Genomic DNA, 25,065 nt, shown 5'->3' with positions numbered 1-25,065 from the left:
TTATACCTTTTCCTTGGTTCTGTTTGTTGATATGGTAGAAATGCTCTTTCATGATTTTTAGCTGTATTGTTTTAGTTTTTGATCATGCAGTTAAAAGCATTTTGGAAGACTGCAGAAAACTGCTTATTGCAACAGTTCAGTTGAGGCTGGCTGTTAGAAATGCTATGACCCTTTAAATCCAAGATCTAAGCTGAAGAGTGCCATCTTCTGTTCCTCTTGGGCATTGCTAGGAGCACTGCAGAGAAAGAAGATGCTCAGGAAAGGCCCTGCTAGCATTTTTTGTGAAGGTTTGGCACAGGTCAGCTCTGTTGTTTCCCAATGCCTATTACATGTGCTAGTAGGCGTTTTGGGAATTAGGTTTGATTTCCAGTTGGGCTCCATTCAGCAGGTGAGCCCACTGAGCATAGTGGCTAGTGCTTTCTGTTACTGCTAGTCTCTGCTAGTCTCTAGTTTCTGACTGGAGACTAGTTTCTGCTAGTCTCTCTGTTCTGGAGGATTTAAAAACTAAAGTAAACTGATGCTTCCAATGGAATATGGTTCTTGCTGAATTTCATTGACTGCCTGTGAGCTTTAGGATTAAAAATAAAAACTGTTCTCACATTGTTTCTTAAAGATGACAAATAGATTCAGTAGTATGTTTTATTTAGATCTGTCTCCTATGTATGTGTTATAGATGCATATGAATGTATGTATGTAGATTTTTAAAAGATTTTATTTGAGAGTGCGTGTGAGGTGGGGGAAGAGCAAAGGGAGAGGGACAAGCTGATTCTGTGCTGAGCTCTGTGCTGTGACTGGTTTCTTTAACGTAGGGCCCCATCTCAGGACCCCAAGATCATGACCTGAGCCAAAACCAAGAGTTGAATGCTTAACCGACGACTCCGGCCCTGTATTTAGATTTTAATGGGAAGTAAGACATAGATACTTCCCCTCCGGGAGATAGAATTGGGAGGCATTTAAACATTTTGCTTACTACTTACTCTGCTAATTTAGTTTTATAACGAACCGATTACTTTTATAACTTTCTAAAAACTACTTTGTGAGTATCACAGTTCACCCTTTTAATGTGTAGTTTGATTTTTTTTTTTTTAAGATTTTATTTATTTATTTGACAGAGAGAGATCACAAGTAGGCAGAGAGGCAGGCAGAGAGAGAGAGAGAGGAGGAAACAGGCTCCCTGCTGAGCAGAGAGCCCGATGCGGGACTCGATCCCAGGACCCTGAGATCATGACCTGAGCCGAAGGCAGCGGCTCAACCCACTGAGCCACCCAGGCGCCCCTGTGTAGTTTGATTTTTTAAAAAAAGATTTTATTTATTTATTTGACAGAGAGATCACAAGTAGATAGAGAGGCAGGCAGAGAGGTGGGGGAAGCAGGCTCCCTGCTGAGCAGAGAGCCCAATGCGGGGCTCAGTCCCAGATCATGACCTGAGCTGAAGGCAGAGGCTTAACCCACTGAGCCACCCAGGTGCCACTGTAGTTGGATTTTTAAAAATATATTCAGAGTTGTGCAATCATCACTACAGTCAATTTTAGTACATATTCACCCTCTCAGAAAGAAACTCCAGACCCATTAGTAGTCACTAGTAATCTACCTTGTACAGATTTGCCCATTCTGAACACTTCTAATAAATGCAGTCATACAATATGTGGCCTTTTGTGACTGGTTTCTTTAACTTAGCATAACATACTCCAGGTTCATCCATGTTGTAGCATTTATTGGAACTTTATACCTTTTGTGCCAAATACTACTTTTGTAACTTTTTTTTTAAAAGATTTTCATTTATTTATTTATTTGACAGAGACATCACAAGTAGGCAGAGAGGCAGACAGAGGGGGAGAGGGAGGCAGAAAGCCTAATGCGGGGCTCGATCCCAGGACCCTGAGATCATGACCTGAGCTAAAGGCAGAGGCTTAACCCACTGAGCCACCCAGGCGCCCCCTTTTATAACTTTTTAATTGCTAAAATTGCCTAACTAAATTCCTAACTAGGAAAAGACTGGGTTTTACTTTTTATTTTTTTAGTTTTATTTAAGAATTTATTTATTTGACAGAGCGCAAAGGGAGCACAAACAAGGGGAGCTGCAGAGGGAGAGAGGGAGAAGCAGACTCAGGGAGTCCAATGTGGGACTCAATCTCAGGACCCTGAGATGATGAGCTGAGCCGAAGGCAGATGGCTTAACTGACTGAGCCATCCAGGTGCCCCAAGACACTAGGTTTTAATATCACTTTAAAGACTTTTGATTTAGATTTCTGGTCTTAATTTTTACAAAAGATCTATCAAAAAATAAAAAAGGGTCAGAGTATGGCTTACTGAGGTTTATGCTGTTCCTTCTGAGAGCTTAAGGAAAGGTAGCTGGTATGTTGAGCTATCTGCCTATAATAAGAGCAATTTGTGAGTCATGAAATCTCAGAAGATTTTGTAGAATGGTCCACTGTGGGCCAGGTTAATGTTTGAATCCCAAAGGTGGGATCTTGTTTTAAAAAGAATCCCCAAGCCATCCATAAGTGTACAGTTGCTGCAGTGGGCCCTCAGAAGTTGTTGTGGAAACAAATTTTTCTGCGTCAGCATCTATTATGCCAGGATATTCAGGCGCAGTATTAAGAAGAGATTAATGTTTCATTATTGAATAGCAGAATTAGTGTAGTATTTGTAGATTATATTTTTACCCAGTTTTCAAAAAATAAATTTGAAGATTCAAATGTTTGCTTAATGAATATAAATTTTTTTTTCTAAGAGCACACATTTATCATTTTGTTGCTGACTTTACAAGGGCCTCAAAAATGATCAATTTTTGAGGTAGATTCAGATAGGTTTTGTTGTTTATTCTTGATGCTATAGAAGATTTCTGCCCTGAGAGGACTTGAAGCTCACCCATCACTTACCTGTATTCATGCTCTTCATTAACACATTTAAAATCCACTATCTGACTTTTGTATGAGCACAGAGCATCAGAATGGGGCCGCTGAGATGGGTAATGGGGTCTTATTCCTTGCACAGGCACCAGAGTAATGGAGCTGTCATTGCCCGCTGTGGACAGCCGGAGGTCAGCTGGTGGGGCTGGCGAAATGCTGATGATGAGCACCTGGTGCAGTCGGTAGCCAAAGCTTGTGCCTCTGACTCCCGATCAAGTGGCAGCAAGCTGTCTACTAGGAACAGTTCTCGAGACTTTCCCAATGCGGGAGACCTTTCTGATGTGGAATTTGGTAAGATGCTCCCTGGATCCAGCAGCAGAAATTTTTAGAGTATCTTTGAGAACTTTTTCTTGAGTAGCCTTTCCTTGTAAGACCTATAATTTGTTTCATAGGAGAGAGAGGCGGAAGCTTCAGTTGATGGGATTATTTGAGGAATCATAGGTCTGGACAGTGAACCAGACAACTATTTCAGACTTGGCTTAAGAGGGCTAATGTGTCTGTTGTCTTTCTAGTCATTGTGACAACAGTGGGGTATGTATGTGATAGGGGACCTGGAATTTCTCCAGACCATGACAGGAGTCACCAGTCTTCATGAAAAGACTATACATGTAGAAATGAGATAAAGGAGACTGGTAGACAAAACAGAAGATAGAGAAGTCCTGTGTATTAAGGGTTCTGGTTAGGTGGGTTTCATTTAATTGAGGGTTTTTATTTCTTGGTATTGTAGGAGGTGTTTTTAATTCTTATTTTGCACAATTTTGGGGAGAGATGGGTTCATTCTAGTTTTTCACTCCTACCCGTGATGTTCCTAGATTCTTCTCTGTCAAATGCTTCAGGAGCAGACAGTTTAGCCATCCAACCGCAGAAGCTTTTGATCTTGGACGCACGTTCCTATGCTGCAGCTGTGGCAAACCGAGCCAAAGGAGGAGGCTGTGAATGCCCGGGTGAGGTGTATGGTACTTTGTCCCCTGATACTGTTCTCATGAACCCAGCCCATGCCCGGCTAGGTCTTAGTTCTCAATTTGAAATGAACGGCAAACTATGTTCTTCAGCCTATCTTGAGAGAGCCAGAGCTGTTTGGATTCTTAACACTTGTTTCTTTTCAGGGAAGTGGAGGAGGAGGTGCAGGGAAACCAAATAATCTTCCTTCCTAACCTTTAGATGATAAAGAAAGTAAATCCTCCCCGTAATAAGGCCTGTTCATGTTTGGAAGCTGCTTCTTTAGTGGCTCAATTTCTCAGCCTTCTAAAAGCTTTTCGTTGCCTTTGACGGTGGGTTTACTCCTCACTCACCTCAGAGAAAACTTCCCACATGGCTTCTACTTAGAAAGGCTGGGGTGGAAGGTGGAGCACCAAATATAGGACTCTAGCAGCACACCTCTGTCCTGACCTATAGCACCCCTGCTTTCTGAATGTATTCTCCAAGGAGGGACCCCTTCAGTGCCAGTGGTACGCTGATGGAGCAGGGAGAGGTTCCAGGCTCCTTCATCAGGATGTGATCTCAACTGGAAATTGAAAGCAGTTGTGTGAAGGCGATATGTGAATACATAAAATGCATTGTTCTGCCAGCTTCTTTTCGAAGCGATTCCAGAGCTACAAGTTAGATGTGGCCCAAGAAGTTAACCTGAGATGGGATAGCAGGCTATAGATCTTTTTAAAAAAACAAAAAACAACAAAAAAACTTTTGCTTTATGTCCATATCTTCACAAATCTAACTTTCCTTTTTGCAGAAACAGCTAAAATTCAAGCACTGTTTTTCCTGTGATAAAAGGACTAGACTAATAGGCATCAAAATAGCAGTTTCTTTCGTTAGCAACTATAATGGATTTGCTTTATAGCCTGTTTGCTGCTTTTAAATTTGGCCATGTGGGCTTTAAAGTCAACATATTTTTGTTCTCTTTATTGTTGTTCTCTGCAGAGTATTACCCAAACTGTGAGGTCGTGTTTATGGGGATGGCAAATATTCATTCAATTAGGAGGAGTTTTCAGTCTCTGCGGTTGCTGTGCACACAGATGCCGGATCCGGGAAAGTAAGACTTTGGCCTTAGCTTTAATTTTGCATTGCCTTTTTTCTTTCTTTCTTAATGAGTTTGGAGGTATCTTTTCTTCTGTTTCTTGGTACACTTCGGTCTTACTTTCAGTCCCTGTGTGCATTCTCCTTTCTATGTTAGGAGCACAGTAGCAAAAATCTAGCCCTTTGAAAGGTTTAAAGATGTGGAGCACAAAACAGATCTCAGTCCTCAGAAGCCCTGCCTTCTTGTTTTTCCTGGGACCTCTAATATTCTGCATTGTTTTTGGCTCATTTTTAATTCTTTGGTTTTTGACATCCTATAGGTAAACTTACCTGCTGTGAACTGGGGAGGGGGGTGTTTTTACCTTGAGTCAATATTTATTCATCATGTTGTAAAAAAGGGTTAAACTTGCCATTTGGTGAAATCCTTTTACATTTGCTTCTGAGTCCTAAACTACCCTCTCTCATTACGAACATTGCCACATTTTAATTGCTTGTTAAAATTTGCAGTGAGGTAGGTGAAGTAACTCCCTCCCCGCCCACCCAAGGGAACTGGTTGAATACAAGAAAAATTAGCAGTAATGGTCTGTGAAACAAATACAGACAGATAAATATTTAAAAGACCCTATTTTACTATTTCAGGAAGCCAGAAATGGTGCCAAAGAAGACAGAATTTTCTCTTTTCTGGTGTTTGTGCTAGAGCCCATAGCTGTTTCCCTGGGTTCTGTTCAGTAGATCTGATCGCAACTCGTATTTGCTACATAGCCAGCAGTGCTCTCTTCTGCAAAGGTGGGCCATAGAAAGAGCCTGGCTGAGGTCTCAGCAGATCTGCTACTAATTGACTATGTGACTTTAACCAAGTGGCATAATTACTATTTCCTTCAAAAGACTCCAGAAAGAACTACTTATATGGGATATATAACTACCATGGACTGAAAAATACTAGATACTCATTCTCAGAAACTAGCCTTAAGATTTTTAGAACAAAAATTCTATTAATTACTGTCCTATTTCTAAAGCTGTCCTCTATTGCATAGTAGGGGTTAACCTGCATCTATATACATGCTTTATAAAGACAGAGATTTGTTTGGGCACTGTTTTATTTGGAGGGTAAGATCTTTGGGAATTGCCTTTTAATTTCACGGGTATTTGGCATGATGCAGTAAATCATAAAAATCTGCATTTCCTTTCCCCTTCTGTTTTTATTTTTATAGTTGGCTCTCAGCCCTTGAAAGCACAAAATGGCTCCATCACCTGTCTGTGCTCCTGAAGTCGGCACTTCTGGTAGTACACGCTGTGGATCGTGATCAGCGGCCCGTCCTAGCGCACTGCTCAGATGGCTGGGACCGCACTCCCCAGATTGTGGCATTGGCTAAGCTCTTGCTGGATCCGTATTACCGAACCATAGAGGTGGGTGCATCCCAAGAGTAGGATTTGGTACATCAGTATGAGTGGGCGAAACCTTGGATGGTTTTATGATCAGTTTTGGTCTTGGTGGTTAGGCCTAAAGAGAGTGAAATTTGTTTTAAAACTATTGCTCCTTTACCTTGAGCTAAATTGTGGTGGTGCCTCCCACAGTTCTTGTGTCTTTTAAAATGGAGCAGATTGTGGATAACAAGGTATTGAGAAATTAGACATGTTTCCCCCTGTGTCTATTTACTTGGAAAAGTTTTGGCTGCTCCAGGAAAATGGGGATATTATAGTAGGATCTTGGCATGCTCATCCTGATAATGGGTCCAGATATCACTGCAGTGTTGTGTAGAGAAAGAGCCCTACTCTGAAAGAACCACATGGTGGGTTAAAGATACAAGAAAAGCCATAAAGGTGCCCTAAAATACATGTAAATCTGGGGTAGGGAAAGATATTAGAAACAAGACTTAGTTAAGTATAACACAAAATAAAGAAATGAAAAAATAAGTTTAGAAGAAATGTGGTTCTTACAGTACATACTGAAAGAAAGTACAGACTCAGGAAAGGCTTAGATAAATCATTAGTACCCATTTGATAATTATGGAATGGAGTTGAGTGAAGTGGGAAATTGCCCTAAGGATGTGTTCCATGGAGACCTTGGCTATGGGGCTGGGTCAGGCCCTCCTGTTGGGCTTACTGGGAGGGTATTAAAAGGGATTATTACTGTTAGTCCTGACAGGCTCAGGACTGTCATAGTCTGCATAGATAAGTACAAATCGTCTATCCCGGGTGTTTCCCTGCAGGGTTTCCAGGTCCTCGTGGAGATGGAGTGGCTGGATTTTGGTCACAAGTTTGCTGACCGGTGTGGTCATGGGGAGAACTCCGATGATCTGAACGAGCGCTGCCCCGTGTTTCTGCAGTGGCTTGACTGCGTTCATCAGCTTCAGAGGCAATTTCCTTGCTCTTTTGAGTTCAATGAAGCATTCCTTGTGAGTTTGGGCTTGTAATTCTTTATTTTGGGGACCTTCTAAAATTATGGGGTATCAATGCAAATGTTAGTGGGTTAGTTTTCACATGAAACTATGAATTCTTTTTAGAATTTAATAAGGGCCATTCTTTCTCCCAGTTCTAATTAAAAACAGTAAGAAGTATGTGTTTATTCAATGAATATAGATATATTAGGTTTGCATAAAGTCTTTGAGTTGTTTTATACTTAGCTTTTAAAATAGATGATAGAAGTCCTAAATATTTAGAGAAATAATGGGGGTGCCTGGCTGGCTCAGTCGGTGAAGCATTTGACACTTGATCCTCGGGGTTGTAAGTTCGAGCCTCCCGATGGGTGTAGAGATTTTTAAAAATAAAAGAGAAATAATAGAATATCCTCGGCTCCCTCCAGTCCATCTGCCAATCTCCTCACTGTCCCGTTTCCCCCCCTGGACCCTGGCTTGTGTCCCACACTCACTGCACCCTTTCCTTTGACAGAGGACTCACTATCTTTGCCCTTTTCCAGCCTCTCCATCCACTGCTGCACCGCCTTCCATTGCTTGTCCTCTCCTCAGCTGCATGGTGCCAGCATTTCTCTCCTCTGCATTTTGCATTGGCGTATTTCCCTCTCTACCACATCGTTGCCGTTAGTACTCAGACGTGGCATAGTACCTCCCATCCCCTGAAAACCCTTTCTCAGCTTTGCATCTCTTGCCAGCTATTAATTATTTCCTGTATCTCATTTCTTCACAGCAGAGCTCAAGTCTTCTGCATTTACTGTCTCAAATTCCTTTTTTCCCATTCTCTTAAACCCAGTCAGGTTCAGGTGTTCCCCCAACTACTTTAGCAGAGCTGTGGCTTTCATGTTGCTAATCCAGTGATCAGCTCTCTGTCTTCATCTTGCTAAGAAGTTTGTTTGTTTGTTTGTTTTTAAATTCAGGTATAATTGACAATATAATACTAGTTTCAGGTATACAACATAATTCTATATTTGTGTATATTGTGAAATACTCACAATAATTAACATCCATTGCCACACAAATTTTTTTTCTTGTGAGAACTTTTAAGACCTACTCTTAGCAATTTTCAGATACGCAGTAGAGTATTAACTATATTCACCATCCTGTACATTACATCTCCAGGACTGACTTATTTTATACCTGGAGTTTCGTTTCTTTGACTCTCTTCAGTTTACTCTTTGGCACTGTTTTAGTAACACCTTTCTTGAAACCCTTTCTTCAGTTGACTGCCAGTACAAACTCTGCCTTATTTCTTCTCTGCCTCACTAGCTGGTCCTTTTTGTCTCCTGTGCTAGTTCCTTCATATCTTCCCAGTACTGAATGTTGGAATGCTCCAGCACTCAGCCGCAAAGGTGCTTCTGTATCTCACTGCCTCTCTGGGGATTTCCTCCAGTCTCGATGGCTCTGATTGCTATCCATGATTCCTACATTTATAATTATGTCTTCAGCTCAGATCTCTCCACTTAATTCCAGACTTGCATACCCAACTGTGACTGCTCAGTATCTTCACATAGATGTCTTAATGGTATTTCACACTTAACCTGTTCAAAGCTTGGTTCTTAAGTTCCACATCTTCCCACCCAAAATCTGATCTTCCAGAAGTCTTCGCCCCCATCAGGGGGCAACTCAGTCCTTCCATTTACTTCGGGCAGAAACTCATATGGCCTGCCCAACTCTCCTCCTCCCCCTTTCATACTCTATGTCCAGTCTGTCAGATCTGCAGCTTTGCTTCCAAAATCTATCTAAAACCTGATTACTTCTTGCTATCTCTACTATTCCTACACTGGTCCAAAGTTATCACCATCTCCTGCCTTAATTCTGGAGAGTCAACCCAGCAACTAGAGGGATCTTTCTTTTTTCTTTATTTTAAAGATTTATCCATTCATTTATTTTAGAGAAAGCACACAAGCAGGGGGAGGGGCAGAGAGAGAGAGGGAGAGAATCTGAAGCAGATCCCCTGCTGAGCACAGAACCTGATGTGGGGCTTGATCTTACCACCTGACACTATGACCTGAACCAAAATCAAGAGCCGGCTGCTTAACTGATTGAGCCACCCTGGCTCCTAGAGGGATCTAGGGGTAGTCCTTCTAAAACATAACTGAGACCATGTAATTCCTCTGCTCAAGAACCTCCAATGATTTCCATTTCACACAGTAAAAGCCAGTCCTTAAAATGGCCTGCAGAGCTGTCCTAGAGCTTACCTCTCTAGATTCATTTCCTGCCATTGCCCTCCTTGTGCAGTGTCCTTCAGTGACACTGGCCGCCTTCTGTTCTTAGAAATTGCAACCATGCGCTCACCTCAACACCTTTGTGCTGGCTGCTGGCTGTTGGCCTCTGCTTGGAGCATTTCCCCCTCAGATACCCTCTTAACTTGCTCTCTCACTTCTTTCTCCTGCTGCCCTATGTGTGCCCTGTCCCTCTTACCCTGCCTTACTGTGGTCCACAGCAGTGGTCACCTCTCCCCCACAGTTAGAATCAGCTCTTTCAAGGCAGGAGAGTCATCTGAGAGTCGTCGCCTACCCAGTACCCCTAGAAATGTCTGGGGTGTGTCAGATGCTCAGGATGATTTGTTGAGTGAAAAGCTGTTTAGAAATGTGCTTTCAGTTCAGACTTGTGTTGCACACTGACCTGCTCTTGTACCTGAGTGATAATGATCTGTCGCTCTGGAGTGTGGCTGTTAACTCGGGACTTCTCAAACTGGTTGCAGGGAGGCCAAGAGGAGTGGGGTGCCAGCAATCTGTCTTTGCTCTTTTGAATCAGGAATGCTAGTGGTTGGGGTTGGTGGTACGAGGAGGCAGCTCTTCCGTGGCTTCCTTGGTTTCCCCATCCTTACGGAGTGAATTCTGAGGTGCTCTCAGAGATGTTGGGGAATGGGGGCTCAGCAGGGCTACCCTTCCCCCAGAGACATATACCCTGTTGCTTGATTTTGGACTCCTATAGGTGAAACTGGTGCAACATACCTATTCCTGCCTGTTTGGAACATTCCTGTGCAACAATGCCAAGGAGAGAGGGGAAAAGCATACTCAGGAGCGGACGTGTTCTGTGTGGTCGTTGCTTCGGGCAGGCAACAAGGCTTTCAAAAACCTACTGTATTCCTCTCAGTCGGAAGCCGTATGTATCCTTCAGCCTTTCCTCTCTGATCAGCAGAAGGAATTTGGGGGTGGTGACATATGGGAGCCATTTTCGGTAGTGACTGTTTTCTAAGAGGCATCTCTGTTTTCTCAAGCAAACTTGTTTTCTCTGTTTCTTCCATCTGTCCCGAGGAAGGCTTGTTTCCTGGTGCTGCTCTGATCTGCTTCTAACCCCTTTTTGCTTAGGGTGGTTTGATTTAATACCCATCTCTGTTTTGCCACTCCAGACACGAATCTTTTTTGACACCTCTTTTAGAGCTTAACTCACTCTTGACATGTTCGGTCTAACAAATGGAAGGGGAACCTAGTTGTCCCCTGGGTGCCCATGATAGCTTAGGAGCTGCCACCAGGCCCCTGGCACCATTCCAGTGCCATCAGGTGATGATGTGCACTGCAGCTCCTGTCTCTGAGAGCAGAAGTGTGTTTGACACTAGCATGTGTGTCCATGTGATTTTCTGCTCACATGGAGAGCTGGTGGACTTTTTTCTGCAAAGGAGCACCTTCAGTTAAGCAGAGGAAAGGAGGCACACACATCTGTGTTGATACATGGTGATATTCCTTTTGTCAGAATGCATCTTAAATCTAAAGAAGTCAAGAAGCTTCATGAGAGGTTGTATTGCTTCGCTAGACTGTTAACATGCTTCTCACTACATTTAAGTAGTCAAAGGAAAGATTTACACTGCTTCTCTCTTTCCTTCACTGTGCCTGCTGGGGAAGTCACAGTATAGGAAGAAAATTCCCTTCTTTTCCCATATTTAAGTGATCCTATACAACAGGTTTGATAGTGTTTTCGGTCACAGTATAGGAAGAAAATTCCCTTCTTTTCCCAAATTTAAGTGATCCTATACAACAGGTTTGATGGTGTTTTCGGAAGCCACCGTTTTTGTACAAGGAAACATAGTTACCATTTAGTGAAATGACTCACTTTCATATGTAGTAAAAGCAACTAAAACCAAGCTGATATGAAAGTAGGTCATTCAATAAAGGGGACCTAAGAAGTAATTAATGAGAAATAGATTTTTAAAAATCTTTTAGATTTTCATGCCCACAGGAGGCCCTCAGGTGGGAAATGCAGCTGGTACACACCTTTTGGATTACAGCTTGGTGACTTTTTGACCCTCATTTCTGGATTTGTTTAAACCTGTATCCCCTCTGCTTTCCTGTCAGGTGCTGTACCCTGTGTGTCACGTGCGTAACCTGATGCTATGGAGCGCAGTGTACCTGCCCTGTCCATCCCCATCCACCCCCGTGGACGACAGCTGTGCACCGTACCCAGCCCCCGGCACCAGCCCTGATGATCCGCCCCTGAGCCGGTGAGCCCGCGTTTGATGCTGAGCCTCCAATCCCTCATGGGTGTGCTTCTGTGTTGGGCACACACAGGCATGGTCAGAGATCATGGCGTCCAGCTCCACATGTCTCACCTAGATCTCTGAAGTTTAACTCAGGGCAGGTTATAAGGGTTTCAGGCTTTGAGGCCATGAGAGTCTCATTTCCTGAAGGGCACTGGGCCCTGTCACTGTATTGCTTGGCTGCATGCAACAAGCCATTTCTCAGTTAATGTGCAAACCTCTAGGTTCCTTGTGACCCTCTGGCTTGAGTTTCAGCCACTGCTCTGTGCTCTTGCCTTTCTGCTGTCATTTGTCTTGTTGGGGTTGAAAGGCAAATGCTGTCAGTTTGGCTTTGCCACTGGAGAATTAACTTTACTGAATTCAGACTGCTAAACAACATGTTAATTTAAAATATTGTAATAGAAAACCAGCAGTGCTACTTTCCTTTGCCACTAGTGGAGAAACAGAGCAGTATCATGATGTTTTTTAAAATATTTAAATACAGCATTTGCTATTTGTTTATTTGTAGGGACGTGGGGTGGGGTGGGGCTAGTCGGGTAGGTTGAGAGGAGATTTGCAGACTAGAAGAAGGGCCAATCCTGGGGCTTTTTGCCTGTCAGTCTGAGCCACGCTTGGGAGATGCCATGGCTCCTTGAGGAGCTACAGTGGACCCAGTTATGAAACAACTGCCTGTTAAAACCAGTTGTCTGCTACTTTCCTCTGAACAGCCTCAGATTCTCATTTCCCTCAAACTCCTTTTGTTTAGGCTACCAAAGACTAGATCATTTGACAATCTGACTACAGCTTGTGACAACACAGTGCCTCTGGCCAGCCGGCGCAGCAGTGACCCAAGTCTGAACGAGAAGTGGCAGGAGCACCGGCGCTCACTGGAACTGAGCAGCCTAGCTGGTCCTGGGGAGGAGCCTCTCGATCCTGACAGCCTGGGAAAGCCCACCAAAGTGCTGGGCGGTGCCGAGCTGTCTGTCGCGGCTGGAGTGGCTGAGGGGCAGATGGAGAACATTTTGCAAGAGGCCACCAAAGAGGAGAGTGGGGTAGAGGAACCTCCCCATAGGGGGAGCGTTGAGATGCAGGAGGTCGAAGAGGAGGCTGTCTTAGAAAAGCAGATCAGGGCAAAGACCCCCGAGGGCTCAGCCATTATCTTTCTTCAAGAACCAGAACTGGGTGATGCTGCTCTGGTGAACTGTCCAGACACTGGCCTTTCTGTGTTCTCCCAGGATATTCCTGAGCAGCAGGGTAGGCACAGTGTTCTCCCCAGTTTTCTCCCAGAGTCCCTCGAGCGAGAGGATGCCCAGGAGGTCCCTATGGAACAGCCCCAAATAGGAGCTACCACAGAGGGTAGGGAGGAAGCTTTTCTTCCAGTCCCAGTAGATGCAAAAGATGGCTATGGTACCTCACAGTCAAGTTCTCTGCTGCCCTCCCAAGTACCATTTGAGGCCAGAGGACCAAATATAGACAGTTCAATGGATAGGTTAACAGAAGATCAAGTCAAGTCGGAAAGTGGGCCCGAAGGCCATCATACACCTTGCCTGGTAAACAGTGGCTGGTTCAGTGACAAGCACATGCTTCCTCAGACCATGGAGCCCCGGCCTTCGGGGAAGAGCCTAGCTGAGAGGCCCCAGGTGGCATCTGTGGTACATAGGACTTCCCCTGGCAGCACCCACAGCCCAACACATTCTCCTTGTGCCTTGCCTTTAGCCGAATGTAAAGAGGGGCTTGTGTGCAATGGTGCCCTAGAGACTGAAAATAAGGCTTTAGAGCAGCCCCCAGGGCTTAGCACTCTCCAGAAGCATGCCACCCCCAACGGGCACTGCACCAATGGCGAGGCTGGCAAGAGCAAGGACTCACTGAGCCGCCAGCTGTCTGCTACAAGCTGCGGCTCTGCCCACTTACACTCGAGGAACTTGCACCACAAGTGGCTGCACAGCCACTTGGGGAGGCCATCTACAACGGGCAGCCCTGACCAGCCTTCCCGCAGCCACCTGGACGATGATGGCATGCCTGTGTACACGGACACTATCCAGCAGCGCCTGCGTCAGATTGAGTCAGGCCATCAGCAGGAAGTGGAGACCTTGAAGAAACAAGTACAGGAGCTGAGGAGTCGCCTGGAGAGCCAGTACCTGACTGGCTCCCTCCGCTTCAATGGGGACTTTGGGGATGAAGTGGTGAGTTGACCACAGTGCCTCCATAGCTGCCCTAGGAGAGGGCACACTGAGGCTGGGTGCTCTTTGTGCCCTGTGCACGGTAATTGGTACAGATTTCTAGAAGAACTGGAAAGGTCCAGAGTAGTTCTTTTGAGAGGCTGGAAATCAGCATCAGCTGTGAATGGCAGTCGGCCTGTTGTTCTTTCCTGCCTTGCTTGCTTACCATAGGGGTCCTGTTCAGGCAGTTAGAATAAGGAAGACAGCACTCAGTATGTGGCTGGTCAGATCTCTTTGGAGAGAGGATCATGTTTTAAGAAAAGGCATGAACTCCTGGGTTCATTAGTAGGGCAATATCAGATATTTCTGTCAAATTATGATGCCTATCCTACCCCAGTAGCTAGTAAACTGTGAACTCCCCTGCCTCCCCCTCCCCTCAGCTGTAGTTTAATTAACAAATGTTTGTACTTGCCCTGTGGCAGGTGATGGCAGTAGAAATGGGGAGACGGAATTGGTTTCTGGCACTGTGGAGGAGTTAGCACTGATGGTGCCTGGTGACTGGAAGTCGGCGGGGGGTGGCTACGTGAAGGGAGGCTCTCCGGGAGGTGCTCTCCTCACAGGCTGGGTCTGACTTGATGTGTTCAAGTACAAGAAGGAGCCTGGTTCTGAAGCAGTCAGCGTACACTAAAGGCGGGCTCATCCAATGACTTTCAATTCAAACTGACTTCTCGGTATTTCCTTCATACTAATGATGGTTTCTCATTTTCCCAAAGAGTCCTTCAGAGAAAGGAGGACATGCCCAAAGCACTCAGTTTCAACACACAGATGTAAGTGGCAGGGTTGGAGTAACAGACTCACTGGAGCAGCTGACTCAGAGTTCACACGCCACCCCGGTCACTTCCTGGAGCCCAAGGCCTATCCTTCCCCTGCAGTCACTGCACACAGCCTTAGACCTGTGCATCTCTCTTCCACCTGAGTTTAGCCCTGTCTCTGCACCTGCTCAACCCATTTCTTGATGGCTGAGGTGCCAACAGATTTGGCAGCCCTTAATACTCAGGCCCACCCGAAGTCCCCAGTGCTCCCTTCTTTACTAAGCCCTTTCTTCTGGGAGGAGCCAGGTTCATTCTGTTCAGCTCTGTTTGTTTGCCAACAGACTTCAATCCCCGACTCGGAAAGCAATCTGGATCAGAACTGTTTGTCTCGCTGCAGCACAGAGATTTTCTCTGAAGCCAGCTGGGAGCAGGTGGATAAACAGGACACGGAGGTACAGGCTCAGCCCCTGTTCTGAGTACCGTCCATGCAACTGCTTTGCGGTTCTTCTCCACCCCCATCCCTGTCCCATGCCCCTGGCCAAGGAATAATCTCATAGCACACTTAGCCTTGAGCCTCTGTGAATCCCCATCGAGCCAAGAATTTCTGAGTCAGGGAGACCCAGCAGTCTGGTCCTCTCTCCTCCTTGCCTCTCTGAACTGGAGCCTTGCCCAGTCTTATGGTGACCCAGGGTGCTGCCACCCTGATACTTTATCTCAGGGGAGTTTGGAGTCCCCGCTAGGGAAACGATTTGGACGCCTTTCTTGTACTGCTGACATCAGCCTGCTGGGCTGGTGCCGCTGGAGCCAGTATGGTCCTTGTGACTCTTGCTGCTCCCAGCATGGCTCTGCTGGCTCCAGCTCGATGGCCCATCTCCAGTCACTAACCTGGCCCCACCTGTTTTACAGATGACCCGTTGGCTCCCTGACCATCTGGCTGCCCACTGCTATGCGTGTGACAGCGCCTTCTGGCTCGCCAGCAGGAAGCACCACTGCAGGTGCCGTTTGGGTGTGTGGTGGGGGTGGGATGGGCCAGGGTTTGGAGGCTGAGGTTTGACCCACAGAGCTTGCACCTTGGAGAGATGCAGGCGTCTGGCTGGCAGTGTCCCCTCTGAGGCAGAACCTGCGGTCTACAGGACTCCAGCTCATCTTTTGTGCCTCTGAAATTGGTTTTTGCATTTGTTGTTTTGGTTTTTTTCCAATTCAGAGTGATCATGACGAAATTTTAAAATGTGCAAATGATGTCCCCTTTTGTTCTGTTTTGCTTCCTGGATTAGCAGAGCAATAGCCGCCACCCAGACTACCATTTCGTATTCCTACCAGTTCTTCCCATTCAACATGGCTGCCCTGAGCAAGAAAAATTTTCCTGCTGTGGGCAGGGAACTTCATTTTCCTACTCCTTATCCTGCTCCCTGACCCCAAACTTGTCTTGTGGTAGTAGTGAGGAGACGTAGCTGTGGGGACTAGTAGGGACAGCTGAGGAGACGTAGTCTTCAGTCCTTAAGGCTCCCGACTTCTTTCTTCTTGGTTGGGGTAGTTAGCTGCTAGGAATGCTTTGCCCCAACTAGGGTGGTGACTGACTGTGCAGTGTTCATGGGGTAGGAAGTTTATCTGAATCCTGACATAGCTCATCCACAGGAGAGAACCCAGGTAGAAATGGAACCACCTCTTTGTCTAGTAATGATGCTTCAGGATCGTTTATCTCCCTACCATGCACCCCAAGCCCGTATGTCTTTGGTTGGCTTCTCCTCTGAGCTCTCTCTCCCCTCCTTGCAGGGACACTGACCGTGTTGATCAAACGTGGTGAGCATTTGCAACAACCTGTCTGTGATGTCTGCACATCTACAATAACTTCACACTAACGCTGCCATTTCCCCCTCTCTGCACTCACTGGGATGAAGCCTGGGGCTGGGAGCACAGGCAGGCAGGCAGGTGGGCTTGGGGGATAACCAGAGCAGCCAACTGGGGAGACAGTTAGGGTTGAGTCAGACTGCAGCCATGTGCTCCCCTCCTGGCCACACAGGTCAGTGGAGCCGTCCTGCTTGTGACTTAGAAGCTGGGCTTCAGCAGGGGCTGCTCTTGGGGCAGAGCCAGTTGGGTTTTCAGAGCTATTTTCTTTGGGTTAGTCATTCAGTAGGATCCTAGAATGATGCTTCATGATATCTGAGTCAGAGAGCATTGCTGCTCCAATTTTTTTTTTTTTTTTTTTTTTTTTTAAAACAAAGAGACCAGGACTGAACAGAGGTGGTCTTCCCAGAGAACTGTTTTATCAGGGAAGACTTTAGTGGAGCGTTCCACTTGAGGTCTGTCAGGATCCCCTGAAAAATGCCAGATAGGAAAGCTTAGTTGGTCAGATTCATATCAAGATGAACTCCAGCAGGTATATTAAACAAATGCATATGTTCAGAAGTAGATTTAGGTAATTTTCCTGTGAAACCACAGGTTCTTGCTGATTCATGCTTTTCTGAAACATGAGGTTCTTACTGCGTTCTAGAAGATGAAGTTATGTGTGTTTGTTTTAGTTCTGTCCTTCCATTGACCCATGTCTAGCCTTTCCTTTTGTGGGTCTTTTTGTTGTTGTTGTTGTTGTTGTTGTTTGGTCCCCAGAGGGTATTTAGTATTCTCTCCTCTGTGCCCAGGTGGTCCTTAGTTTACATTCTGTGGGTTTATATTCTGAGGAGCATAAATGAAAAGGTAGCGAGTGATGCTGGCTAAGGGGGAGCACTTCCCTTCAGCTGCTTTCCCCACGTCTTTGGTGGGCTATGTCAGGCTCCTTGAAGTCTCCCATTCTTGGGTTTATTGAGATTGAATTGTACTTTAGGGCCTAGCAGAGTGGGGTTGTAAGGTGAGCGGAAACTTCTCTACCAGTTCCTTTTCCTCTTAGCTCTAAAGGACAGTTGTTTGGTTGTGGGCACCTTTGCTTCATGGACACGTCAGAGCTGGGCTTTCAAGTGGAAGAGAGGGGAGCCCTGGGGCCTGAGTACAGTCTGGCCTTCGGGTAAAGCTCTGATAGTTCCTGGTAAATGCATGGGGGCAGGGGAGTGAGCTGTAATTGACTGACACCTATCTAATAAGGGGGGGGTGTTTGTGCACGTGTGTTCATCTGTGCTCTCTTGTCCTTTCACCTTGAGCATGTGTTGCTTGTCTTCTGGCTTTGCATGCTGGCAGCAGGGCAGTCCTAGATGGCAGCAGTCTGTTCTTCATGTTGCTGCCTCCGAGCCTCTGGGGATGTAGCCTGTTGGACAAGGCTCCTCACCCCACTCCAGCTTGGCTAGGTAGTTTGGTCTTCTCTAAAGGGCTCGGAGGTAGTTCCATTGGACTCTGGTCTCTCTGTGACCACGAGCTACACAGAGGCCATTGCCCAAGTGGGTATGGCTCACTGGGTTTTTTGGGCCAGGACTTAGCCAGTGTTCTAGAACCTACTGCTGCGTGGGGCCCTTTTGTTCTCCTGGATCTCTCTTGAGCAGCATCCCCCCTGTCCACCTGTAACCTTGAGCCATATGGTGAGACAGCCAGGTGTCCTTGGCCCTAAAGTCACAGTGCTGTGCAGCTATACTAGGCAGGGACTTCCTGCCCCCCACCCCCACCCTGGCTTTTCCTGGGCTAGAAAATGAAACAGCTCAGTCTTGGAGGAGTCTCCAGCACATTCGAATTACCACAACCAAGTTCTGTCTTCTGAAGTTGGTTTCCTCACACCATACCTGCGACCGAAACTAACTGTGTTTTGTTTTTTTTCTTCCCATCTCAAGGAATTGTGGGAATGTGTTCTGCTCCAGTTGTTGTAATCAGAAGGTTCCAGTTCCCAGCCAGCAGCTCTTTGAACCCAGTCGAGTGTGCAAGTCTTGCTATAGCAGCCTTCATCCCACAAGCTCCAGCATTGACCTTGAACTGGATAAGCCCATTGCTGCCACTTCAAACTGAAGCTCAGTGACCTGGGGCGGGCAGAGGCCAAGCTGCTGTTCCTCTGACAGGCCCACACAGCCTGGACAGACCGAGAGGCCCGTGCACTTTGGAATGGGGGCATGGAACCACCTGCGCAGAGTGACAGAAATTTGGGATGTACCACTGGATTGTAGATCGATTTTTCTTTCCTGTTGTCCCTCCTCCCTCCTTTTGCATCTTCTGCCTCCAAAAAAGAAAGAAGTCCCCTGGTTGTCTTAAATTTTTTTTTTTTTTTTTTAAATGAAAGACCAGAGGTTACCAGGCCCCATGTAAACTGTTGAGCCGCCTGCTGTCCTGTGATGCTGAAGGTTGGCTTGGTTCCTCAGGATGGGAGGTGGCTGGTCAGAGTCAGGAGTGGAGGCCCAGGATGAGTGAGTGGGGGGAAGCAAGCCAGGGCTGATGTTTGTGACCATTTCTCGTGCTACTGCCACATCAGAGCTGATTGGAAAAACCTTTGCTGCTGAGGAGGCTGAAAGCATCTTCCCTCAGAGCACTGCCCCGAGTGCCATCTCTCTCTTGAGAGGAGCTGGGCCTGTCCGACCTCAGAGATGAATGGGATTGGCATTTGAGGGAGGGACACAGAGTAAATGGAACCCTTCCAGGCCCTCTTTCAGGGAAGAAAGGTGTTTGTTTCTCTGAAGCGAGTGAGAGGGACTGGGAATGGGGGTGGCATGTTCTCTTTTGCATGGGATTCTGTTTTTAACTTGACCCTGGATGGTCTAGGGCTCCCTTCACTGTCATGAGTAGGCCTCTCGGCCAGGCTGTGTAGTACTTCCCACCCTCAGGCATAAGAGTGCATACTGGCCAGAGTGCGGTGTCCTGCTGCTGTGGCCAAGGCCAAAGCCTGCCCTGAGCCTGGGCACACCTGGAAGCCTCTCCCCCAAACAATCTCTCTCCCTTGACCAGCACAGGGAAATCCAGACTCAGGGTTCCAAAAATTCCCCATTCCCAAAACAAACAAATCATGGATCTCCCCCCTTAAGGGGTAAGAATCAGCCTTTTAGAGTGTAAGCCTCTGGAAAGGGGAGCATGTCCTATACAATCAGCCTTCCTCCTCCTTCCCTTCCCTTTCTGGGGCAGTGGGAAGGGCCCAGCGATCCCCCTGCCCTGCTCCTGTGCTGCTGGCCAGCAGTGAGGGGACACTTGGTGACTCTGCAGGGTTCTTTAGGAAATTTGTGACACAGCCCGTAGGAGATTTGGGGCACCTTTCCTCAGTAAGTTTGGTGTGGTCCAAAAAGAGCCTTAAATCAAGAATATTTGTGGTAGAGTGAGTGTGGGGAAGGTTTGTGCTTTGTAATCTTGGCATCCATGTTTTGTGCCTGCCCTCCCTCTTGGGGAAGGGCCATGCTTGGCTCTGCTAAAAGCTGCTAACTGGTAATGGCGGATCGTGGTGAGCAGATGGGGATGAGGCCAGGGAACTCTGACCCTTCAGAAGCAATTCCCTGGCCAAGGGAAGTTGTGTCTCAGGAAGGTGCTCCTGTGTGTGCCTGGGTGTGGTTACGAGGTGGCTCAGAGCCTCCCCTGGAGCTGTCAGTCCAGGCAAAGCCAAGAGCATCAGAATGAGTCTCTGACTTCCTAGTGGCCGCAGGTAGCTCAGAGTCTGACTTTAGTGAAACAGGGTGTAGTTCTTCTCCACACTCTGTATGGTCTGGCCGTGCAGGTGGGGAGAAGTCAGTCTAATTAAAGATTGTGCAGTTCCTAGTGACAGGTGCCAAGAGGTTATGATACGGGTTTCTTGGGTCTGATGTACAGTGTGAATAAATGCTTGCAGCTCTTAGCCCTTTTCGATCAATGAAGCACTTTTTTATTAATATTTTTCTTTGTATGTAAAGGAGGAACCGTAACTCTCCGTAGCTGTACATATAACCCTTTTCTCCTAAAGAGGAGACAGTCATTGCTCCTATATTTTTCATTTTTTGTCAAAGCAGGAAGTAAATACTTTAGAACTGTTAAATATATAAATAAAGTGAATAAAGTTTAGTGTTCCGCATGGTAGCATTTGCTAACACATTCTAATTGTTTGCCCTGTGGTTTATTCCCTCTTCATCCCTTTTCCCTCTTACACAGCAGCAGTTCGAGGTGCTGCCGGGAAGCTGAACTTTGGAGAAGGGAACTACAGGTTTCTGTTCTACTCTGGACCTTGGCAAGCAGGTGCTCCACAGTGCCCAAGCACTGGAACACCTTTCCTTCATGGTTTTGCCCCTAACCTCTCTCTCAAGCTAAAAAGGCAAAGCAATCAGGCATCTTAACAATAGGCGGGGGTGGGGGTGGGGGTGGGGTGGTGTTCCTCATCCAAAGAACTGAGCATCAGTAGTAAATACAGTAAACTACCTCTGGCTTCTAGCCATGTCCCCCCAGTAGCCGGTGCTCTGGCCCCTTAAGCCCACAGTGGCATCTGCAGGGCTGGTTAAGCAGAGCCCTGCATGGGGAGATGTTGAGGCAGGAGGAGGTGTCCAGAAAGTGCTGCTTCCTGTGCTTGGATGAGAGCGAGTGGGTGGGCCCAGAGACCCTCGGAGTAGAAGCTGACATGGGTGTGACTGGATCATGTGTCTGACTGCAGGTCATCCTCCCTCCACACCGAGCGCCCAACCTCTGCTCTGTAGACCTGCAGAACCAGCCAAGCAGGCAAGACCATAGTAATGGTCACTTCTTGACTAGTTCTTGCTCTTCTCAGAGGTGGATTTTCTTTCCCTGCGTCACCCTGGGGCACCCTTCCACCGCACAGGTCTGTAGGAGAGCTACATCATGTGCTTCCTCCCTAGAGGTTTGTCCTGAGTAGTGCCCACCATCTCTGGTGGGTTGGCCAGGCTCTAAAGAGTGACCTGCTCAGAGCCTCCCTCAGGGCCTCAACTCCAGGACAGGCTTTTCCACGGTCACTTTCTGGATGCACACTCTGCCTAGCTTGTGTAAAGTACCTGAAGAGGGGAGCTCAGCTGCATGCGCCATCCAGCAGGTGTTTGACAATGGCCTGTTTGGGAGAAGGTGCCCCTTCACCTGCTAGCAGGGAGGCCAGACCACATTCAGACCAGTTTGTAAAAATGAGTGTGTTCCAGCCACCGTGTGTCCACACACTGCTCCTGTTCCTAAGGTCTGATGGTTTAGACCTTGGCCAGTTAAAACACGAGGAAAACCCAGCAAGGCTGGCTGGGGCCTACAGGTGGGGAGCTGCTGGGGGGAGGTGAAGATGAAAGCCAGCGTGCTGGTGAGACCTGCACAGAGTGTGGGGCTGAGGCTGGGAGCTGCTATGGGAGAGGTGTGTGTACAGAGAACGGTGGTTGGCCAAGGGCCACGCCAGCTTTCTTCAGGCCCCCACGAGGCGGCACTTGGTGTGAAGCAGTGAGGTACTAACAGTGATTGGCCAGGATGTCCTCCTCATCTCTGAACTTGATCCTGGCACTTTCTCAATATTTACCTTCTTTCTTTACTTTGGCCTTAATCCGAGTCTAAAAAATGAAAGGGCTGCCTTAATCCACTGGGATTTTTCTAGTGAGGAAGTACAGAAAATTTTTTGAATTATTTTGCTAATATTCTCACTGTGGATTCCTATGTTAACAAAGCATATTCTAGGACTTAGAAAGGTACTGTGGCAGATCTGAAGGAAAACGAAAAACATGGCGCTGGGAGATCTGTTAGACAACATGCAGCTATCGAATATATTGAAATGGGAATCAAGAATATACCCTAGAGTAAGATGACAGGCTCTTGAGACAGCCGATAGACTTCGGGCTGCTGTGCGTGAAGCTAGGAGATTAGATTCCATGTTTGTTGAAGTTAACTCTAGCCCTGGCCTCTCCCCATCTCTTAGGACTGATGTGAAGGTGCTCTTGCAGGATTTCATTTAGCGAGTGCCTGTTCAAGCGACCCGTCCCCAATGCTGCAGCTGCACCTGCCCAAGTGAGTTCACCAAGGAAAGGCTAACAGCACAGTTAAAAATGGACCCTAAGTCACGGAGCAGTGACTGATTATCCATTCGGAGTTTGGAATAACATGGCAAGAATCCCAGCTATTTAATTTCTAGTCCCGTTTTCTAAGAGCATTTGTTTTAAGTCGAGGTTACCGACCTGGTGTCTCCAGGGCCGGCCTAGAATGTGTGAGAGGCTTCTGGCAGTAAGAGGTGACCCTCCTATGCTTTTGCCTCTTAAAACACAAGGCCTGCCGTCCGCAGCAGGAAACCACTCTGATGCTTCCTCTCCTGTGTGCAGCGTTCACCTGCTGCACAGTCTGCACAGGTACCAGCTGCCTCCCCTGCAGAACAGGCCTCTCCTGAGCAAGGCCCATGTTCAGAGGCTTGAAGGAAAGGAGTCTCTCCCCACCCCCACTCCCTATGGGAATCACAAGGTTTTCAAATGTGGCTATTGTATTTTATTTACCACTTCCTATCTTGTCTTTCTACCTGCGTTGGGTCACCTTTTCTTACAGCTGCTCCTAGTGGTTGCATTTCAATTGTATTTTCAAGTTGAAAGTTGTTTTACATTGGCATTTAAAATTGGCCTTTAACTGCTTCCCTATTGGTTCATAAGTTGGTTTTTTTTTTTTTTTTTTAATGCAAACATAACCTGTGAGGCTTGGATGCTGTTTAAGAAACGCTGTGTGTTGCCACAGACAGTAGTGCTTGCCTATTGTAACACCGTTGATGATTCTGTAGCCTTAGTGACCATGTAAATGAAATAAACGTGTCCTCTTCACCCACAAACAGTTGTTTGGCCCCTGGATTCTGGTTGCCACCGTGGTTCTTTAGTCAGTGCGGTGACCAGCAGCATACTGGGTGCTGGGATGAGTCAGTTCAGCTCCTTGGTCCCTCTGGGAGAGGGAGGGGCCTGGCCGGGAAGGGGCAGCTGAGCAGCGTTTGTGAGTCAGAGGCAGGGGACTTAAAATCCTGACGATTAGACATGGAAGGGATCTTAGATGATCTGGTTTCAATGATCTGGTTTCATGGTTTTCATGCTATTTTGTGGGGAGGGAGCCGCCACGCCCATTCAGTATTATACTTACAAGTAAGATACGATTTGAAGAAAGGTTTTGGTGCTTAAAATAAAAGTCTGAAAATGATTTGATTTTATCCAAACTCCTCTGTTTTTTTGGTGAGGGAAACAGCCTCAGGGAGCCACAAAGACTTACCCAAGATTGTCAATGAATTAACAGCAAAATCTGAGGAAGAAACTTTCCCAACTCCACCTCCACCACCTGCCAGTGCTCCTGGGCTTCCAGAAGACAACCTTAGATAAGTGGCTACGGTAACCTGCCTCTGAGCTAGAAATCTTAGAGAAGAGCTTAGTAAATGCTACCAAAAGGCTTAAAGAATGAGCCCCCTTCTCCCTCCCAAGCCAAATCAAAAGGTTTTGATACTAGGGGCGCCTAGGTGGCTCAGTGGGTTAAGGCTTTTGCCTTCGGCTCAGGTCACGATCCCAGGGTCCTGGGATCAAGCCCCGCGTCGGGCTCTCTGCTCTGCAGGGAGCCTGCTTCCTCCTCTCTCTCTGCCTGCCTCTTTGCCTACTTGTGATCTCCGTCTGTCAAATAAATAAATCTAAAAAGAAAAGTTTTGATACTATAATCATTGTCTTTAACCTTTCAAATATGTGTTATTAGCATGAATTGTCTAAGTTGAAGTAATAACACTGTCTTAAATCAGCAGGACGGGGGGGGGGGCATTTTTACTACTGCAAATGGGTTAGTCGTGAATGGTCTCTGCCTCCAATTTATTTCTGAATTTGCTTTAGAGCAAAAAATCATATAATAGGTGAGTGGCTGCAAATGTTAATAGTCACAGCTTGTCTGCAATCTCTGGTTATTGACAGAAGTGAAGTAGATGCTTGGAAAAAAGGATTAACAGAAGTTAATAGAAGAATACTCAACACCTGCTTTCAATCCTTATCCTCGCTACATCAGTAGTAAGAAACACCTAGGGGTTATAAATAAGCCCTCAAATTACAATGAGAGCCACTAGCACTGAGCAGCAGCTGGGCCTGGCGATCCACCACCAGGCTAGCGCCCTCCGTCTCAGCCCTCAGGCCTACTCAGGGGCGGCTGTGGAGGCCTCACAGTGACGTCTCAGGCAGTTTAAACTCCTGTGCACATAAGCGACGATTTTTACCATCTCAGCTATTTGAAGTGTTTGCAGAGAACCCCTGAAGCGCTGCCACAAAAGCCAGTTTCAAAACCACTAGTTTGGTGGAGAGAACCTGAGTTTCTGAGCCCACAGATCTGGGTTTGGAATTCCAGCCCTGCAGCACCAGCTGAGCTCCCTTGTGGGCGGGTGGGGAGCTGAGCCATTTCCTCGTCTAGAGCACAGCGCTTTGCCAGAAGAGCCGGTTGAAGGTGGTTGCTTAGTAAATGTTCCCCTCCCCACTGTTCATGGGATGAG

The 25,065-nt window shown here is 46.8% G+C and overlaps 1 protein-coding gene and 1 long non-coding RNA gene across 8 annotated transcripts in view; one reads left to right on the top strand and one right to left on the bottom strand.

Moving 5' to 3' along the window:
- The window catches only part of MTMR3 (myotubularin related protein 3), a 140,666-nt gene extending 119,982 nt beyond the window's left edge, over nucleotides 1-20,684 (top strand). For 4 of the 7 annotated variants that reach the window (XM_059140214.1, XM_059140216.1, XM_059140213.1 and 1 more), the window contains 12 exons: nucleotides 2,997-3,202; nucleotides 3,724-3,855; nucleotides 4,829-4,940; nucleotides 6,136-6,331; nucleotides 7,135-7,320; nucleotides 10,276-10,446; nucleotides 11,634-11,779; nucleotides 12,561-13,977; nucleotides 15,107-15,217; nucleotides 15,672-15,760; nucleotides 16,539-16,565; nucleotides 18,512-20,684. In XM_059140214.1, coding sequence (XP_058996197.1) covers nucleotides 2,997-3,202; nucleotides 3,724-3,855; nucleotides 4,829-4,940; nucleotides 6,136-6,331; nucleotides 7,135-7,320; nucleotides 10,276-10,446; nucleotides 11,634-11,779; nucleotides 12,561-13,977; nucleotides 15,107-15,217; nucleotides 15,672-15,760; nucleotides 16,539-16,565; nucleotides 18,512-18,683 — 2,965 coding nt within the window. In that variant the 3' untranslated portion in view covers nucleotides 18,684-20,684. The remainder of the gene's footprint in view (nucleotides 1-2,996; nucleotides 3,203-3,723; nucleotides 3,856-4,828; nucleotides 4,941-6,135; nucleotides 6,332-7,134; nucleotides 7,321-10,275; nucleotides 10,447-11,633; nucleotides 11,780-12,560; nucleotides 13,978-15,106; nucleotides 15,218-15,671; nucleotides 15,761-16,538; nucleotides 16,566-18,511) is intronic. The other 3 variants (XM_059140218.1, XM_059140217.1, XM_059140220.1) reach the window with 3 other exon arrangements.
- The window catches only part of LOC131811567 (uncharacterized), a 44,217-nt gene that overhangs the window by 4,069 nt on the left and 15,083 nt on the right, over nucleotides 1-25,065 (bottom strand). The window lies entirely within an intron of this gene.

Source organism: Mustela lutreola, chromosome 11 (assembly GCF_030435805.1).
Source record: "Mustela lutreola isolate mMusLut2 chromosome 11, mMusLut2.pri, whole genome shotgun sequence".
Taxonomy (NCBI): Eukaryota; Metazoa; Chordata; class Mammalia; order Carnivora; family Mustelidae; genus Mustela; species Mustela lutreola.
Note: the sequence above shows the minus strand (reverse complement) of the source record. Positions and strands in the feature narration are given on the sequence as shown.